Raw genomic sequence first — 20,413 nt, forward strand, 5'->3', positions numbered from 1 at the left:
ACTTCAGGGAGAAGGAAAGGAGAGGGTGCAGGATGTAGTGTTACAAACATGCCTAGGTTGTAGGGAAAGATCAGCTTAACATAAGGTAGGCCCATTCAAAAGTCTGATAGCAGTAGGGAATAAAAGAGAGGGTGGATAAGGGTAATGTGGTTGATATGGTGTACATGGACTTCCAAATGTGTTTCATACAGGGCCAATCAACAGACAACAAACAACAGTGAGCAAAGTTATAGGCCAAGAAATAATTGGGACAAATAATTGGCTGAGAGACAGGAAACAAAGAGTACTGGTTAATGGATGACTTTTGGGCTGGAGGAAGATTTGTAGTGGTGTTCCCCAAGGGTCAATGTTGGGAATCCTTGATTTTCCTGCTATATCTTAATGACACGGGTCTAGTGTGCTAGGCACAACTTCAAAGTTTGTGGATGATACAAAAGCCTTGAAACTGTGAGAAGAATAGTATAGAAAAGGACATAGGCAATTTATGGAGGTGTGTAAAAATAATAACAATAAGGTTAAATTGGGTGATTTCAACTTTCCCAATGTTAACTGGGATACACATAGCGTTTAGGGTTTGAATGGAGTTGATTTCTTGAATTGTGTACAGGAGAACTTTTTAAATCAATAGGTGAGGTCCAACAAGAGAGGGAGCTGTGCTAAACCTGATTCTGGGGAATGAAGCCAGACAGGTGGTCGAGATGGTGGTGGGGGAGCATTTTAGTGATAGCGATCACAACATGGTACAATTTAAGCTTTTATGGACAAGGAAATAGACAAGCTGCAAAAAATGTTTTGGACTGGAGATTAGCAAATTTTAGTAAAATAAGACAGGATCTAGCCAAGTTAGACTGGGAACAGCTACTTACAGGAACATCTACAGAAGGGCAGTGGGGGACATGCAAAAAGAAATTGGGGGGGGGCGGTGTGCAAGCTCAGCATGTTCCCTCTAGGGTAATAGGTAGGAATAACAACCCCAGAGAATAATGGATGGCCAGATATATTCAGGATACACAAAGAAGCAAAGGAAAGATTTTTAAAAAGTACAAGGGGAGCAAATCAGTGGAGGCATTAGTGAGGTGATCCGTGCCAATGACACTTTCACTAAAGGAAAGGCTTGCACATTAGTGAAAGTGCAGTTTGGAGCTTAAGAAAGCAATTACGAATGCAAAGAGAGGATATGAGAAAATTCTGGCTGATAAAAGAAGAGAAAACCCTAAGATATTCTATAAGTATAGCAATGGAAATAGGATAACCAAGGAAAGAATAGGGACCAAGGGGGCAATCTGTGGATGGAGCCAGCAAATACTGGTAGAGTGTTGAATGAATACTTCACACCCATCTTCATCCAAAAGAATGGAGATGATGGTATGGAATTCAGGGAGAGAGACTATGAGATTCTTGAGAAAACTGATATAGGAAAGGACAAGGTATTGAAGGTGTTGTCAGCAATAAAGCGGACAAATCTCCATGTCTGGATGAATTGTGGGAGGCAAGGGAGGAGATTGCAGGGACTCTGACCCAAATTTTCAATTCCTCTCTGGCCATGGGGAGGTGCCAGACGACTGGAGAACAGCTGATGTGGTTCCACTATTTAAGAAATGCATTGAGCTATATCTTCCAAGTGAGACCTTCTATTGATAAAAGTGAGAATGCCAATCCCATTCCGGTACTCTCCTCACCTCTATTAGTTACCAACAAACAAATGAATACTGAATAATTGCAGTAATAACCAGTAATGCTGGCACCAATAATACTGGAATTCCATTTTAAAGTACACAAGAGTAATTTGGATAAGTTTTACTGATACCCTTTATTTCCAAGTTTTAATGGTTTCAAGGAGATGGTGTGTGTGAGTTCCTCCTTTCTTTTCCTTCAATTGCGAAGTAACCTCTTGTATCTCCATTTTCCAAAAGAAGGAGGAAAGGCTTGCATTTATAAAGCACTTCTCAAGACCACAAGATTTCCAGAGAGCACTTTACAGCCAATGAAATACTTCTGAAAGTGCAGTGACTGTTGTTCTGTTGGAAACATGGCAGCCAATTTGTGCACAGCAAGCTCCCACAAACAAGTGACAATCACCAAATAATTTATTCTCGTGGTCGAGGGAGGAATATTGGCCAGGGTATTGGGGAGAACATCAATACTCTGCTTCCAATAGCACCGTGGATTCTTTTCCAGCTGAAAGCATAGACAGGGCCTTGGTTCGATTGTTTGACCTCCAACAGTGCAGCACTTGCTTCACGTTGGATTGGCAGCATTGCTGTTTGCGTTCAAGACCTGAAGTTTGATTCAAACTGGCAACAATCTAACTCAAAGGATAGGCACTGATCCACAGCCGACAAGCGTAGGTTAACAAAAAACAAAGAACAAATAAAAGTACAGCACTAGGACAGGCCTTTCGGCCCTCTAAGCCTACACCAATCATGATGCCTTAACAAAACTAAAAAAAGAATTGCCCTTACTCGATCCAGAGCCCTCTATTCCCTCCTTATTCATGTACTCATCGGATGCCTCTTAAATATTGCTAATGCACCTGCTTCCACCGTGTCCTCCAGCAATGCATCCCAGGCGTCCACCATTCTCTGCGTGAAAAACATTCCCCCCCCCCACCAACCCACCTTCAACCTGTGCCACCTTGTAATTGACTCTTCCACCCTTGGAAAAAGATTGATTGGTTATTCCCAGTCAGTCTGTACTTGGGTCTATGTCTGGCTAAGGTACATGGACACGCACTAGTCTCATTAGCCCAAAAGGGATAACCCATTATTTGACCCACAGTGAATATCGGAGTTACATCCATCCTGTTCTTAGCCCATGTCAATACTCACCAGCACTTAGCCTAGAACAGAGAACTCTCCCACAACAAATGTTTTCAAGGTTCCCCGAGCACAGAAGGAGCACTGAACATGGAGGTAAGCTGATCCCGGGACAGCACAGTGATAGAGCGGTTAGCACTGCTGCCTCACAGTGCCAATGACCTGGGTTCGATTCCAGCCTCGGGTCACTGTCTGAGTGGAGTTTGCACATTCGGCCTGTGTGGGTTTCCTCTGGATGCTTTGGTTTCCTCCCAGGGTCCAACAATGTTAGGTGGATTGGCCATGCTAAGTTGCCCCTTAGTGTCAGGGGAACTAGCAAAGGTAAAAAAAAACATGGTATTACAGGGTTAAGGTCTGGGTGGGATTGTGGTTGGTGCAGAATCGATGGGCCAAATGGCCTCTTTCTGCATTGTAGAGATTTTAAGCTCAAAGATCCCGAGAGGATTCCCAGTCTGCTGTGCTTGCAGTGTTTCTCTGCACAGAGATAAGCAAGAAGCGGGACCCTTTCTCTTAGCCACCATTCTGTCAGCCCATTAATATAACTGTGGAGATAGTGGGAAGCTTAAATCTGTCCCTGCATCCCAACACCCACTTCTCGGGCATGTTCCAACCCTGACTGGGATTAGTCAATCAATCTGCAATTACTAATATTTCCTTTGCTTCTCAACTACTCAGAAAAATTATCATAAATAAATGCGCTTGAGTGAGATCTGTTATAGAATCATATGCTGGAGTTTGACCGCCTTGCCTGCACACAACTCATAAGGTCCAGCTTGAGGCCAAAGGAGACATGCCCGCCCCAATTCCGGCAACAGAGTCATAGAAGCTCACAGCATGGAAACAGGCCCTTCGGCCCAACTTGTCCATGCCGCCCAGTTTTTAACCACTAAGCTAGTCCCAGATGCTCACATTTGGCCCATATCCTTCCATACTAATCTTATCCATGTAACTGTCTAAATGCTTCTTAAAAGACAAAATTGCATCCGCCTCTACTACCACCTCTGGCAGCTCGTTCCAGGCACTCACCACCCTTTATGAGGTCCACTCAACCACTCCAGCCCAAAAGCATGGAAATTAGTGTCTAGCCTTCCCTGTCCTGCCTTCATTGGATCGACAGCGGCAACTGGCAGCTGATATTTGATTACAAACAGATTCCACTTGTCACCCATACCCAGATACCTCGCATTCCTGCCTAATTTGTTTCGTACATTCCTGGCTAAACAAACAGCTGTCTTCACTTAAGACAAACACTCGTACGTCTGTGCTACCCACATCAGAAAACTGACAGCTCTTTCTGTTTTAAATGAGAAATGCCACAAGTAGGAGAAAAGAGGGAGAGAGAGAGAGAGAGGAGAGAGAGACAGAGGGAGACAGAGCAGAGGGAAAGAGTGAGGTGGGGAGAGACAGAGAGAGAGAGAGAGAATGATAGGAGGAGAGAATGCAACACAGAACATGAAGGAGTAAGGGACAAAATGAGAGGAGGGAAAGGGGGTAGATAGAGAGTGGGTGTGAAGGAGAATGAGAGAGTGATAGTAAGTGAAATTGAATGAGATAGAGTGAGAAGAGAAGACACGAGAGGGAGGCAGAATACAAAAGGATACATAAAGTAAGGGGAAGCAATGGCCCAGCAATAGCCTAGCAAGCCATGGCGGCACAGTGGTTAGCGCTGCTGCCTCACAGTGCCACGGACCCGGGTTCAATTCCCAGCTTGGATCACTGTCTGTGTGGAGCTTGTGTGATCTCCCCATGTCTGCGTGGGTTTCCTCTGGGTGCTCCAGTTTCCTCCCACATTCGGAAAGATGTGCTGGTCAAGTGCATTGACCTGAACAGGCACCTAACTTCATTGCAGTGTTAATGTAAGCCTTACTCATGACTAATAAATAAACGTCAACTTTGAACAGTAACTTTTTAGTGGTATTATCATTGGACTATTAATCCAGAAGCTCAGTTAATGTTCTGGGGACCCGGGTTCGAATCCCACACGGCAGATGGTGGAAGTTGAATTCAATAAAAAAAAGAATCTACTGATGACCATGAAACCATTGTCGATCATCAGAAAAACCCATCTGATTCACTAATGTCCTTCAGGGAAGGAAATCTGCCATCTTTATTTGGTCTGGCCTATATGTGACTCCAGAACCACAGCGACGTGGTTGACTCTCAACTGCTCTTGGGCAATTAGAGATGAACTATAAATGCTGGCCAGCCAGCGACACCCACGTTCCAAGAATGAATAATAATAAAAAAAAACAGTGAGAGAGGAAGATTGCAAGCAAGGAAAACAAGAAAAGGGTGCTGACTGGCTGTGGACAGAGATGGAAAAGGTAATCGATCTGCTGTTGGAAGAGCTTAAGGGCTTACGGGCTAGAGACAGAGGAATATCATTTCACAGCACAGGAACTGTGGAGGGTCCCAGAACCAAACAGAACCAACAAACGGAATTAAATGACAAAGCAGCCATGATTTAAACAAATGGTGAAACAGACCCAAAGAGCTGGATGGCCTCCTCAGCTGTAGATTATTTGACCAGTCCCAATCTCAGAGTGCGTTATGATGTGTTTTGCAGAGGCGAATGTTGTGATTTTGCATTCCCAGTTCAGTTATTTCCTGAGAACACGCCGCGGAAATCTGAGCACAGCGGCCGTCTTACTTGTTTGCTTTGCTTTCTGTCTGTTAAAATGAATCACCAGGCTCTGTGCTGGCAGCGCTAACCAACGGAACGTAGCTCATGTTACACTGCTGCAATGCAGAAATTAGAATGGTGGGTGGCACAGTGGCACAGTGGTTAGCACCGCTGCCTCATAGGGCCAGGGGCCTGGGTTCAATTCCAACCTCAGGTGACGGTGTGGAGAATCATAGTATCATAGAATCCTACAGTTCAGAAAAAGGCATTCGGCCCATCGAGTACGCACTGACCACAACCCCACCGAGGCCCCATTCCTGCAATCCCTGTTAATCTCCCTAAAACTAAGGGGCAATTTAGCATGGCCAGTCCACCTAATCCGCATATCTTTGGACAATGGGAGGAAACCGGAGGAAAACCACACAGACACGAGGGGAATGTGCAAACTCTGCGCAGACAGTGACCCGAGGTTGGAATTGAACCTGGATCCCTGGCACTGTGAGGCAGCAGTGCCAACCACTGTACCACCATGCTGGTGCGTGCATGTAGTCTGCACATTCTCCCCATGTCTGTATTGGTTTCCTCCGGGTGCTCCAGTTTTCTCCCACAGTCCAAAGATGTGTGGGTTAGGTGGGTTGGCCATGCTAAATTGCCCCTTGGTCTCCCAACATGTGCAGGTTAGATGGATTAGCCATGGTAAACGTGTGGGGTTACAGGGATAGGGCGGTGGAAAGGGCCTGGGTAAGGTACGCTGTCTGAGAATGTTGGTGCAGACTTGATGGGTCAAATGGCATCTTTCTGCACAGTAGGGATTCTATAATTCTAAAGTGTGTCACTAATCAGGGCCAATTCATTCACTACAAGTGTTAAAATTCACACCCACCCCCCCCCCCGCTCCATCTCTCCACCCACAGTGGCTAAACTGCACAAGATGCGCCAAGACCATCAGCGTGGAATTATATCAAACCTCCAGCACACAAACAGGCCATTCGGCCCTAATGGACTGTGCTGGTGTTTACACCTATGCTCATATAGGTCTCCTCTAACCCCATTTCATCCCATTCTGTCTGCTTCTTTTGTTCTCCCTCAGCCTCACCCTCCAACTCAATGATGTTCATCTCTGCCATTCTCTGGATAAGGAGGATTCTGCTAAATTCTCTATTGGGTTAATTAGCGACTATCCCAAGAAGCGTGACACCATCCAGGACAAAATCCCGGGAATCAATCTGGCAAAGCTTTGAGGCATTCCCTCTATGGAAAGCATATCTTTTGTTTAGTTAAGGAGACCCAATCTGCCCACAATGGCCAGAATTCTGTGGCCATTCATGCTGGTGGTATCTTCCAGTCCCACTGACAGTGCAGCCCCGCTGTGGGTTTCCTGGTGGAATGGGGTGGACACAAGGGAAAATTCCATTGGCAGTGGCGGTACCAGAAAATCCTGCCACCAGTGAGCGGCACGCCGCTTCCCGCCACCAAGAAGCACACAGCTGGGAGGCTGGAGAATCCCACCCAATACTCCAGAGGTGGTCTCAGTAAGGCCCTGTGCAGCTATAGGAATGATGTGGAGATGCCAGCGTTGGACTGGGGTAAACACAGTAAGAAGTGTTACAACACCAGGTAAAAAGCCAACAGGTTTATTTGGTAGCAAAAGCCACGAGCTTTCGGAGTGCTTGCAGCTTCTTTGTCACGTGAGTGGGAGATCTTTTCGCAAACGTGGCATATAAAGGCTCAAACTCAATTTACAGAATAATGGTTGAAATATGAGTCTTTGCAGCTGATCAAGTCGTAAAGGTACAGACAATGTGAGTGGCGAGAGGGTTAAGCACAGGTTAAAGAGATGTGTATTGTCTCCAGACAGGACAGTTAGCGAGATTTTGCAAGTCCAGGCAAGTCATGGATGTTTCAGATAGTGTGACATGAACCCAAGATCTCACGTGTGCAGAACTTGATTATCAGTCTTTGCTCAACAACTCTGCGCTGTCGTGTGTCATTGAGGCTGCCTTGGAGAACGCTCACCTGAAGGTCAGAGGCCAAATGCCCGTGACCACTAAAATGTTCCCCAACAGGAAGAGAACAGTCTTGCCTGGTGATTGTCGACGGATAAATGAACACAGCTTGACAATCACCAGGCAAGGCTGTTCTCTTCCTGTTGGGGAACATTTTAGTGGTCACGGGCATTCGGCCTCTAATCTTCGGGTAAACGTTCTCCAAGGTGACCTTCACGACACACGACAGTGCAGTGTCACTGAGCAGAGATTGATAGCCAGGTTCCGCACACATGAGGATGGCCTCAACCGGGATCTTGAGTTCATGTCACACTATCTGTGACCCCCATGACTTGCCTGGACTTGCAAAGTCTCACTATATGTCCTGCCTGGAGACAACACACATCTCTTTAACCTGTGGTTAATGCTCTCTCCGCTTACATCGTCTACACCTTTGAGACTTGAGTAACTGCAAAGATTCGCATTTCAATCGTTATTCTGTAAATTGAGTTTGTGCCTTTATATGCCCTGTTTATGTAAAGGTTTCCGACTCACCTGACAAAGAAGCAGCAAGCGCTCCGAGAGCTAGTGGCGTTTGCGACCAAATAAACCTGTTGGACTTTAACCTGATGTTGTGAGACTTCTTACTACAGCTGTAGTAAGGCATCCGTTCTCTCCAGCACCATAACCTGCTTTAAAATTCTTCCCATATGCACAGCCAGAAGTGTAACACATAAAGACCAGAACTAAAACATTTATGTCTTCAAGTGAGAAGTCATGGTGTTAGAGAATGGTCGACTACAGAAGAGACTTTTCAGCCCATCACGTCTCTGTCAGCTTTTCGAAAGATTCCCCTGCTCTTTCCCTGTGCCCCTGTAAGTACCTTCCTTTTAAGTATTTATCCAATTCCCTTTTGAAAATGTATTATTCCATCTGCTTCCACCGCCCTTTCAGACTGATCACAATTCACTCAATTTCCCTTATCTCCCATCTGGTGCTTTTAAGCGGGCAGGTACTGCCAGCAGTGAAGAAGGCAAATGATATGTTGGCCCACACAGTAAAAAGATTTGAGTATGGAAATAGAGGTGCTTTGCTGCAATTGTACAGGGCGTTGCTGAGGCCACACCTTGAGTATTGTGTGAAGTTTTGGTGTCCTTATCTGAGGAAGGATGTTCTTGCTATACAGCGGTAACAGCAAAGGTTTACCAGGCTGATTCCTGAGATGGCAGGTCTGTCACATGAGGAGACTAGAGGACTACAGAGATAGCAGGACTAGAGGCCACAGCCTCAAGATAAGGGGGGGGGTGCAGTTTAGATTGGAGTTGAGGAGGAACTTCTTCACTCAAAAGGTGATGAATCTCTGGAATTCTCTGCCCATTGAAGTGGTGGAGGCTACCTCGCTAAATATATTTAAGTCACGGGTAGATAGGTTTTTGACAGACAAGGGAATTAAGGGTTATGGGGAGAAAGCGGGAAAGTGGAACTGATCCACTTCAGATCAGCCATGATCTTATTGAATGGCAGGGCAGGCTCGAAGGGCTAGATGGCCTGCTCCTGCTCCTATTTCTTATGTTCTTATGAGACACTAAGTCAGTTCGGATTATATTCATTTTGGGTTTAGAAGAATGAGAGGGGGTCTCACAGAAACTTATAAAATTCTCACACAGTTAGGCAATGTAGGTTCAGAAAGAATATTCCTGATGGTGGGAGAACTAGAGGTCATAGTTTGAAGATAACTGAGGTGAGGAGAAATTTCTTCAACCAGGGAGTTGTGTATGTGTGGAATTTACTACCAACGAAAGTAATTGAGGCCAAATGTTGAGTGAAGGAATTAGAATCATACAGTGCAGAAGAATTATACAGTGCAGAAGAGGCCCTTCAGCCCATTGAGTCTGCACTGGCACATGAGAAGCATCTGAACTCCCAGCTAATCCTGATTAACAGCACTTAGTCCATAGCCTTGAATGTTATGCTATGTCAAATGCTCAACATGATTTCAAGCAGTAATTAGATGTAGCTCTTGGAGTTAAAGGATCAAGGGATAGGTGGGGAGGGAGGATCAGAATATTGAATTTGATAATCAGCCATGATCAAAATGAATGGCAGAACAGACTCGAAGGGCTGAATGGCCTACTCCTTTCATTTTCTATGATTTCATGTTTAAATCTATGTTATCTGTTTCCCATCCTCATTTACACTATCATAAATCTTTCATGATTTTGAACACATCAAAGAACAAACAAAACAGCCCGGGAAACAGGCCCTTCAGCCCAACGAGCCCACGCCACCATTTTAACATTATGAGTCCCCCCTCCACCCATGACCCTTGTCTATGCTTATGGCATTCCACATTGAGGGAAGACTAATTTAGGGACAATTTGTTACACCAATTAGCCTAATAGCACATCTTTGGGGTGTGGGAGGAAACCGGAGAACCTGGAGAAAACCCACGCAAGCACGGGGAGGATGTGCAAACTCCCAAAGACACTGGCCCAAATCCATGTATCTGCAGAGCCAACAGTGATAGTAGGACCTCAGCTTCTTCAGGCTCTCCATGTAGCTGCTAAAGTCAGTCATCCCTGTTTGTGAACCTCTTCTGCACTTGAACACCATTCCTAAACCGTGATGCCCAGAATTGAACACAATGCTCTAGCTGAGGTTGAACCAGAGTTTTACAAAGGCTAGACTTCAATTACAAATGAGCAGACTAATCCACCATGTTAGAGGATGGCTTTATGTGCTTAATATCATCATCTAAAACTCAGGAAAATAGGAACCAACTGGCTGTTTTCTGTTAGAGATATCACTGACACAAGAGTCCCTTCCTATTTCATATAACTAAGGCAGACTTTGTCTCCTTACTGAAATGACCTTTAAGTTAAATCTTTATCTGCTGCTCTTTCTCAAAAACACACAGAATCCTACAGTGCAGAAGGAAACCACTCAGTCCATTGAGTCTGCACCGACCACAATCCCACCCAGGCCCTATCGCCATAACCCCATGCATTTACCCTAGCTAGTCCCCCCCGACACTAAGGGGCAATTTAGCATGGCCAATCCACCCAACCTGCACATCTTTGGATTGTGGGAGGAAACCGGAGCATCCGGAGGAAACCCACACAGACATGGGGAGAACATGCAGACTCCACACAGACAGTGACCCAAGCCAGGAATCGAACCTGGGTCCCTGGCAGTGCTAACTACTGTGCCACCCCTAAGAAAGAAAGAGACTCAGAAAGAGATTCAATACCCCCTCATTCAGAGCATGAAGTACAGAATAAAAAAGCGATGGCAACAATTTCAAATCTAAAGTTTCACTTGTTCGGCCAAGCAAACTGAATGTCCTCAGGTTGCTGATTTTTTTTTTCCCTTTTAGCTACTCTGACTAAATCCTGCTTGCTTTTGGACACCTCATCTCAATCTCTCACTCGCCTTCTCTATGCTCTTGGGAGAGACATAGAGCTTATCCAATTGAGAATACCCTTTGAACAGACATTGACAAATTCATACAAGACATTCTGGATGATAGGTATAAGCACAACTGTGTTAGCTGGGTGTCCTCAAGGTCTCAATAGGGATAGGGATCTTTTGCTGCAATTGTATAGGGTATTGGTGAGACCACACCTGGAGTATTGTGTGCATTTGGTATCTTTATCTGAGGAAGGATGTCCTTGCTATAGAGGGAGTGCAGCGAAGGTTTACCAGGCTGGTTCCTGGGATGACAGATCTGTCATATGAGGAAAGACTAAATTGGTGAGGATCATATTCATCACAGTTTAGAAGAGCGAGAGGGGATCTCGTAGAAACTTAGTAAATTCTAACAGGGTTAGACAGTGTAGATTCAGAAAGAATGTTCCCAGTGGTGGGGGAGCCCAGAACCAGGGGTCACAATTTGAGGATGAGGGGTAAACCTTTTTGGACTGAGGTGAGGAGAAATTTCTTCACCCAGAGGGTGGTGAATATGTGGAATTCATTACCTCAGAATGTAGTTGAAGCCAAAATGTATGGTTTCAAAAATAAATTAGATATAGCTCTTGGGGTAAAGGGATCAAGGGATATGGGGGCAGGACGGGATCAGAATATTGAATTTGATAAGAACATAAGAACATAAGAAACAGGAGCAGGAGTAGGCCATCTAGCCCTTCGAGCCTGCCCTGCCATTCAATAAGATCATGGCTGATCTGTCTCTGCTCAGTTCCACTTTCCCGCTTTCTCCCCATAACCCTTAATCCCCTCTCTTATCAAAAACCCATCAACCCGCGTCTTAAAAATATTTAGCGAGGCAGCCTCCACCACTTCAACGGGCAGAGAATTCCAGAGATTCACCACCCTTTGAGTGAAGAAGTTCCTCCTCAACTCCATTCTAAACCGCCCCCCTTTTATCTTGAGGCTGTGCCCCCTAGTCCTACTGTCTTTTTTGATCAGCCATGATCAGAATGAATGGCACAGCAGGCTCGAAAGGCCAAATGGCCTACACTGCTTCTAGTTTCTATGTTCCTTTGTTTCATTGACAGGGTTCCAGGTGGGCTCTCATGATGATGGGGTGATTGCGGTAGTGGACTCCAGTCTTAGATACAGCACAGTGCAGCCTGTACTCCAAAGCTCACCGGTCAGATAACTTGGTCAGGATTTTCCAGCCATTCACACCCGCCACCACTGCAAGCGAGGGGGGAAAGTTTGGCACTCAGCCAAAACCCCGTTCACTGCAACAGGACCAGTACATCTCGCTGGCCTGAACCTTCAGAAAATTTTACCCCATGTGTAAGTGTAGGTTGTAACAAGGATGTAGAGGCATTGCATTCTGAAATTAATATAGTTAATTCACAGCAATGATATTGGTCATCCTGCAACATAGAAACAAAACAGGCTCTTGGGAAGCAACGTGGAAATTCTGCAAAAACTGTCCTTCAACAAAGACACCCAGACAATTAGATGTTTCGAACCATGAACAAGTAGGCCCTGTTTATTAGTCCTTTCTTTCCCCCACTGATAACAGGACTGATAACATGAATCCGGGGTGATTTGGGGGAGAGTAAACCACTTTGCAGCTCAACACAGCACATTGACATCAAACAAATGCCACACCCATCCAAAAACAGTAACACGAACGGTCAGTGGAGAAATAGTCACCGGTCCGAAACCAGAACAGGTTACCCTGAGCCCCTGTTTCACGGACAGAATGGGCCCCTCATCGGGCGCAGACGCAACCCACCAGGCTGGGAGCCAGGAGTCCAGCAGGAAAGCACGGCCCTTACCTGTCTATGATCACTGGGTCAGAAGGCGTTTCGTTCCGGTTCCCGCAGCTTTTCTTGTCACAACATCGGCTACAATGAAAGGACAAAGTGGGTAAAGAGAATGCTGATACACGTAGGATTGCACTCAATGAAACACATTAAGAAATACCAACTTTTGGCGCATTTGCACCCACAGTGCTGCTCAGACTGGAGCGACAGTGAAAGAGCAGCGATTTTTCCAAGCCAGAGTGGTGAGCGACTTGGAGGGAAACTTCCAGGTGACGGTGTTCCCATGTGTCTGCTGCCCCTGAACTCCTGGATGGGTTTGGAAGGCGCTGTCAAAGTAGCCCTGGTGAATTGCTGCAGTGTAGCTGAGATTACGTCTGACTCCAGAGCCACAGCAAATGTGGTTGACTCTCAACTGCCCTCCAAGGATCAACGAGAGATGGGCAATAAATGCTGGCCCAGCCAACGACACCCATATCCCACGAAAGAATAATAAAAAGACACAAAGCGATCAGCCATGATCTAAGTGAATGGCTGAACAGGCTCAAAGTGCCAAATGGCTTCCGCTCCTATTTTGTATTTTTGTATGTTCGTCTGTAAATTAATGTTAAGCAGGATTCAGCACAAATTAGGTTGTAGGCAACAGGATTTGGATGCACTGACATTTGTGAAAATGGACACCGCTTTCAAGATGCTTTGTGTTGACAGGCAGTGTCCATGCCCAATTGACACAAATTATTGGGTGCTCTAATAAAAGCTCACAAACCCAAAATGTTAACTCTGGTTCTTTCTCCACACATACAGCTGCCAGACCTGCTGCTTGGTTCCAGCATTTTCTGCTTTTACTGGATATCTTTTGATGTCTCTGACAGGTTGCAGACCTTGGGACAAGTTTCAAGTCATTTCCGTTTGAACCACTATCTGCCTGTGTCGAAATGCCACCTGATGTTACGAGGGGTTAACACAGGCCACTGTACAGAGCCAGGCTTGAAATTTACCCTGCATTGTAAAGTGATGGAGAAATTTCCCTCCCATCATTTCCCCATTCATTTCCAGTCTGTAACTCACTCCCAGATATCCAGTATTTTACATGGAAACTTCCCAAACCCTTTGATTAAAATTCCGACCTACAACTCATTCCCAGATATCCATTTATAAACTACCCAAACTGCTCAATTAGATTTCAGTCCATTGCATACTGTTGGGCATCAGTTACTCAATGGCCTGAACTTTACACAGCCTTGAGATCCTGCCTGCCCCAAACTGAATGCGGTACAGTGGGATGGGCAAGGCATCAGATGGGAAGACCAGCCTTGCCCCTGTTAAGGCCCTTGAGTTACTAATTAACAGCCATCAAGGGTCTTTTCCTCCCCAGACTCAATTTTCAGGCTGGCGAAAGCCAGATAATTCAAGGTGGGAAATAGGTAACATGTTTTTGTATTCATTTGTCACAGGCTGGCCAGCATTTATTGCCCATCCCTAGTTGCCCTTGAACTGAGTGGCTTGCTAGGCCATTTCAGAGGGCAGCTGGAGTCAATTGCTGTGAATTTGGAGTCACACGTAGGTCAGACCAGGTAACGATGGCAGATTTCTTTCCTTAAAGGACATTAGTGATCCAGATGGGTTTTTCCAACAATCAACAATGGTCTTCATTAGATTCTTAATTCCAAATATGTTTATTGAATTCAAATTCCATCATCTGTCATGTAAGGATTCGAATCCGGGTCTCCAGAGCATGAGTCCAGGTCTCCAAAATGGGGTGGCATTGTGGCATAGTGGTTAGCACTGCTGCCTCACAGTGTTAGGGACCCGAGTTTGATTCCCGGCTTACGTCACTGTTTGTGTGGAGTTTGCACATTCTCCCTGGGTCTGAGTGGGTTTCCTCCCACAGTCTGAAAGATGTGCTCGTTAGGCGCATTGACCTGAACTGGCACCAGAATGTGGCAACTAGGAGAATTTCACAGTAACTTCATTGCAGTGTTAATATAAGCCTTACTTGTGACTAATAAATAAACTTTTATTTTTACTTTTATTTTTGGATTAATAATCTAACAATAATACCACCAGACCTTTGCCTCCTCATGCGTTAATCTTAGATGGGAAATATGGGGACGGGGGAGAGGGCGCCTCCATCCGAAGTCCCCTTCTGACTGGCGGCATCCTCATCTCGAGGACCAGATAGCTCTGGATCTCCCTCGCCAGGCACCAACCAATGCCAGATAACCGAATCGCTCCCGCCCATTACAGACCTCTCAGGGTGTACCCTACCCTCCCTTCGCCAACATCCCTTCCACTTATCTTCACACTAGCTCCCTGCACTTAGCCTCAGGCATGGCGCTGCAGTGCCTCTTCCGGTCACCGTAGCGCTGTGTCTGGATGAGTGGAGAGCTGTCAGCCAATCTGATTGGTCAACAGCTCTCCATGGACCTCCTTCCAAATGCAGATCAATCAACACTCAATTGAGTGTAAAATGGCAGTGGCCTGTCAGAATCAACAAAGATGTGTCCCATGAAAAATTCAGGCCTATAACTTTACATATGTATAAATAGTATCTCAACCCCTCAATTACATTCCAGCCTGTAAGTCACTCTCTAATATCCGTTATTCTATATATGTAAACCATCTGAACCCCCTCAGATAGATTTTAGTGTGCAGTTTTGACAAAGGGCTATCTGGACTCGAAACATCAGCTCTTTTCTCTCCTTACAGATGCTGCCAGACCTGCTGAGATTTTCCAGCATTTTCTCTTTTGGTTTAGTGTGTAACTTGTTCCTGGGTTCTGTGTATTAACTGTCTGCAGCCCAGGCTTATATCCCAGCCTGTACCTCACTTTCATATACTGAATATTTCATATAGAAGTGACCCAAACCACTCAATTAGTTTCCAGCCAATAACTCGTAGAAACTAGAAGCAGGGGCAGGCCATTCGGCCCTTCAAGCCTGCTCCACCATTCATTTTGATCATGGCTGACCATCGAATTCAGTATCCTGACATTGCCTCATCCCCATATCCCTTGATCCCAAGAGCTATATCCAATTTCTTCTTGAAATCACACAACATTTTTGGCCTCACCTACTTGCTGTGATTTCCACACATTCACCACCAAATACTGGATATCAGTTATTCTAATATAAAAATGTACATGTTTGAAATTCTCACTTAGATTCCACCCTGTTGTTCATCCATTATTCTATGTATAAACCACCCAAATCCCTCAATTTGATTCCAGTGTATAACTCACTCCTGGGTATCTGCTACTTGATATCCTGATACTTTCCAGTCCTGCCTGCCACAGGAATTGTAGCGGGTGGGACTCAGACGTGCAAAGGTCCATTGACCTTGGGTGGGATTTTTCAACCTTGGGCTATGCACGGCCAAACATTCCCTGCCCAGTATCTAAATTACTCAATTAGATTCCAATTAATGACTCAGTCCTGGGCATCAGTTCTCCTATACATATATACCAGCTGAACCCCTCACTTAAATTCAGGCCTGCAATGGGTATTATTGCAGATATAACTTGCCTACACAGTTAACCCCATTCCTAAATGTACCCGGCTCTTCACCAGTTATTCTCAAGTGCCGGTAATTTGATGAAACTGCTTGTGTTTGGGAGTTGCTTTTATTGTGCCTGGATTCAGAAACTCAATTAGTGGCAGTACTGAAGAAAGTGTGATACAAAAGGTGTAATTCCTGTGGGAATATTCTATTTTTACTGTGTACCTGTTTAAATCTTTTGGGAATGTGATGCAGATGATTCGCACGTCCCAGAATAAGAGGTGTGATATGCTGAGAAACTGCGGACCCACTTTTTCAATGTCGATTGGTACTACAGAAGCAACAGCCAAATGAATGTCCTTCAACTCCCTTCTGCTCAATTCTATCCTCAGTTAAAACACAAGTGCCAATTTCTCTTTCTCTGTAACTTTTTCTTCCATCCCTTTCTCTTGTTCTGCATCCTCTTCCAACTTCTCATTTGCTTATTAATCATAGAATCGTAGAATCCTAGAATATCGACAGTGCAGAAGGAGTCTGCAATGTGTCTCCAAAATATTGTACCCAGCAAACTACCCAGTCTTCAGGAGAACAGTGACCACAACACCACACAGCCCCACCACAGCAACCTCTGCAAGACGTGCTGGATCATCGACACAGATGCCATCATCTCACGTGAGAACACCGTCCACCAGGTACACGGAATGTACTCTTGCAACTCGGCCAATGTTGTCTACCTGATACGCTGCAGGAAAGGATGTCCTAAGGTATGGTACATTGGCAAGACCATGCAGACACTAGGACAATGGATGAATGGATACCACTCAACAATCACCAGGCAGGAGTGTTCTCTTCCTCTCGGGGAACACTTCCACAGTTAAGGGCATTCAGCCTCTGATCTTCAGGTAAATGTTCTCCAAGGAGGCCTTCACGACACACGACAGTGCAGAGTCACTGAGCAAAAACTGATAGCCAAGTTCCGCACACATGAGGACGGCTTCAAACGAGATCTTGGGTTCATGTCACATCATCTGTAACCCCCACGTTTTGCCTGGGCTTCCAAAATCTCATGAACTGTTCTGACTTGAGACAATTCACACCCCTTTAAAATTTACTTAACCCTCTCTCCACTCACATTGTCTCCATTTATAAAGACTCGCCTTCCAACCATTACATTATCTTGTAATTGAGTTTGTGTCTATGTATGCCCTGTTTGTGAAACAAATCCTGCACTCACTTGATGAAGGAGTGGCACTCCGTAAGCTCATGCTACCAAATAAACCTGTCGGACTTTAACCTGGTGTGAGACTACTTAGTCTCCAAAAAATGTGCAGGTTAGGTTGATTGGCCATGCGAAATTTCCCTTTGGTGTCAAAGGGATTAGCAGGGTAAGTACATGGGGTTATAGGGATAGGGCCTGGGTGGGACTGTGGTCGTTGCAAGCTCGATGAGCTGAATGGCTTCCTCCTACACTGTAGTGATTCATTGATCCTATGATCACAATCTCACCCAGGCCCTATCCCCATAACCCCACGTATTTACCCTGCCATTCCCCCTGACACTAAGGCTGGAACTCTACCATCTTGCCCATCACGGAATTGGCATGGAAAAGGGTCTGACAACAGAAATGTCTGTGGGCCTCGGGAGGGAATTATTGGTCTCACCTGAGCGAGGCTGTAAAATTCTGTCCTAAGGGTCAATCAACCTAATGCACATCTTTGGAGTGTGGGAGGAAACAGGAGCACCAGGAGGAAACCCAGACCGATGAGAGGAGAACTTGCAAACTTCACACAAACAGATACCCGAGGCTGGAATTGAACCCGGGTCCCTGGCGCTGTGAGGCAGCAGTGCTAGCCACTGTGCCACCGTGCCACCCCTTGTAAACCCTTGTAAACTATGACACAGCTGGGGGCATTCTTGCCTCTTGGCCACAAGGTCATGGGTTCTACATTTCAATCCAGAGCCTGAACATGGGGTCCAGGCTGACACTGGCAGTGAGGTACCAGGAGAGTGCTGCACTGTTGGAGGTGCTGTCTTTCAGATGAGATGAGGTCCTGTCTTTCTGCTCAGGGAGGTGTTAAAGATCCTACTATGAAGAGAAGAATGGGAGTTTTCTGTGATGTCCTGCCCAATACTTAATCCTCAACTAATGTCAACAAAAAAGGCAGAGGGCCTGATTTTACCATTTTGATTCTAAGTGCCGGGCAGACTTGAATCTGGGAGACTTTCAGATCTGACCTTAGATCTGTTCTCTGGCGCCCCCATATGCAATCTGCTTAAAAAAAATCAGCGATTCTGAATCGCGCTGTAGTAGCCTGTGAGTGGGGCTTATCGCACCCGAAACCCTGCTACTCCGATCGGTGCCTGCAACTGCACATGCGCAGTAAAGAAAGATAGAAAAACGCCCCCTTACCACATCGCTCCCAGGCCTGATAATGCTTCCCCCCTCGGCCCCCACAGACATTGCCCCACCCTCACAACATAACGGTCCCCCTCATCCCCCCCACCCCTCTGCCACCCAGACTGATTGCAGCCCCCAACCCCCCCCCCACCAATCACACGCAGAGTGGCAGGGGATCCGCCCCTTCCTCCCCCCCTCCCCCCACCCCACCCAAACGCACTCAGAGGGACAGCAGATCCTCTCCTGCTCCCACCGATTGCACATGGAATAGCAGTGGACCACCCTGCCCCCCCCAGTGATCACATGCACAGCAGCAGCGGACCCCCCCTCCTGTCCCCACCGATTGCACGTGGAGTGGCAGCGGACCCTGTCCGCCCAACCCCCCCCCAATCAGAGAGCCATCTGTCCCGCCTCCCCTCCCCTCCCCCCCCACCACTGAATCATCAAGGTGGAGCAACAGTGTTTTGTAGCATAGTTCTTCAATTCAGGATGTAGTCAGGGCTCTGAACATTTGCTATATCAGTTTCTTCAGCAGTTTCTTAATATGACGCAACATCATGTGCACTGAATCAAACTGGCTGAAGACTGGAGCACCTGTGCTGCTGGGGAACTCAGGAGGAGGCTGAGATAGATCACCCACTCTGCAAATGCACAGGAAAGAGATAGCGAATGGGGCGAAATGATGCTACAACAATAATTTCCCTTTCAATGTCAGTAAAACAGAGGAGGTAGTCATCGACTTCAGGAAACGTAGTGGAGGACAGGCCCTTGTCAACACCAATGGTGATGGAGTGAAAAGGGTCGGGAGATTCAGGTTTCTAGGTGTCCAGATCACCAACAACCTGTCCTGGGCCCTCAACACCGACTCGAAAGCCCATCAATGCCTCCACTTTTTCAGGAGCTGAAGGAAATTTGGCATGTCCAATTCAACTCTCACCAATTTTTACAGACAGACCATAGAAAGCATCCTTTCCAGATGTATCACAGCTTGAATTGGCATCTGCTCTGACTAAGTCCGCAAGAAACTATGAAGAATTGTGAACATAGCCCAGTCCATCGCCCAATCCATTGACTCTGTCTACACTTCCTGCTGCCTCAGGGAAGTAGCCGGCATAATCAAGGACACCATGCATCCCGGATGTACCCTCTTCCACCGGGAAAAAGACACAAACATCTGAAAATACATGCCAACCAACTCAAGAACAGCTTCTTCCCTGCTGCCATCAGTCCTTTGAATGGATCATAGAATCATGCAGTGCAGAAGAGGCCCTTTGAGTCTACACCAACGCATTAGAAACACCTGAACTTCAACCTAATCCCATCCGCCAGCACTTGGCCCATAGCCCTGAATATTATGATGTGCCAAGTGGTCATCCAAATACTTTTTAAAGGATGTGAGGCATCCCACCTCCACAACCTTCCCAGGCAGCACAATCCAGACTGTCACCACCCTCTGGGTAAAAAGGGTTTTCCTCACGTCCTCCCTAAACCTCTTGCCCCTCACCTTGAACCTATGTCCCCTCATGACTGACCATTCAGCCAAGTGAAACAATAGCTCCTTATCCATTCTGTCCAGGACTCCCATAATCTTGAACACTTCAATCAGGTCACTTCTCAGTCTTCTCTGCTCCGATGAAAACAACTCAAGCCTCTCCAACCTCTCTTCTTAATTTAAATGTTCCATCCCAGGCAGCATCCTGGAGAATCTCCTCTGCACCTCCCCCAGTGCAACCACTTCCTTCTGATAATGTGGTGACCAGAACTGCACACAGTACTCCAGCTGTGGCCTCACCAAAGTTCTATACAACTCCAGCATGCCTTCCCTGCTTTTGTAACCTGTGCCTCGACTGATA

The 20,413-nt window shown here is 46.1% G+C and overlaps 1 protein-coding gene across 6 annotated transcripts in view; it reads right to left on the bottom strand.

Annotated features, from left to right (window-relative positions):
- The window catches only part of LOC145348922 (transcription factor COE3-like), a 402,710-nt gene that overhangs the window by 336,992 nt on the left and 45,305 nt on the right, over positions 1–20,413 (bottom strand). For all 6 annotated transcript variants that reach the window (XM_080197025.1, XM_080197054.1, XM_080197017.1 and 3 more), the window contains one exon: positions 12,680–12,748. In XM_080197025.1, the coding sequence (XP_080053151.1) occupies positions 12,680–12,748 (69 nt within the window). The remainder of the gene's footprint in view (positions 1–12,679; positions 12,749–20,413) is intronic.

This window comes from Carcharhinus amblyrhynchos, chromosome 1, assembly GCF_965287045.1.
Source record: "Carcharhinus amblyrhynchos chromosome 1, sCarAmb.v2.hapA, whole genome shotgun sequence".
In the NCBI taxonomy this organism is placed as follows: Eukaryota; Metazoa; Chordata; class Chondrichthyes; order Carcharhiniformes; family Carcharhinidae; genus Carcharhinus; species Carcharhinus amblyrhynchos.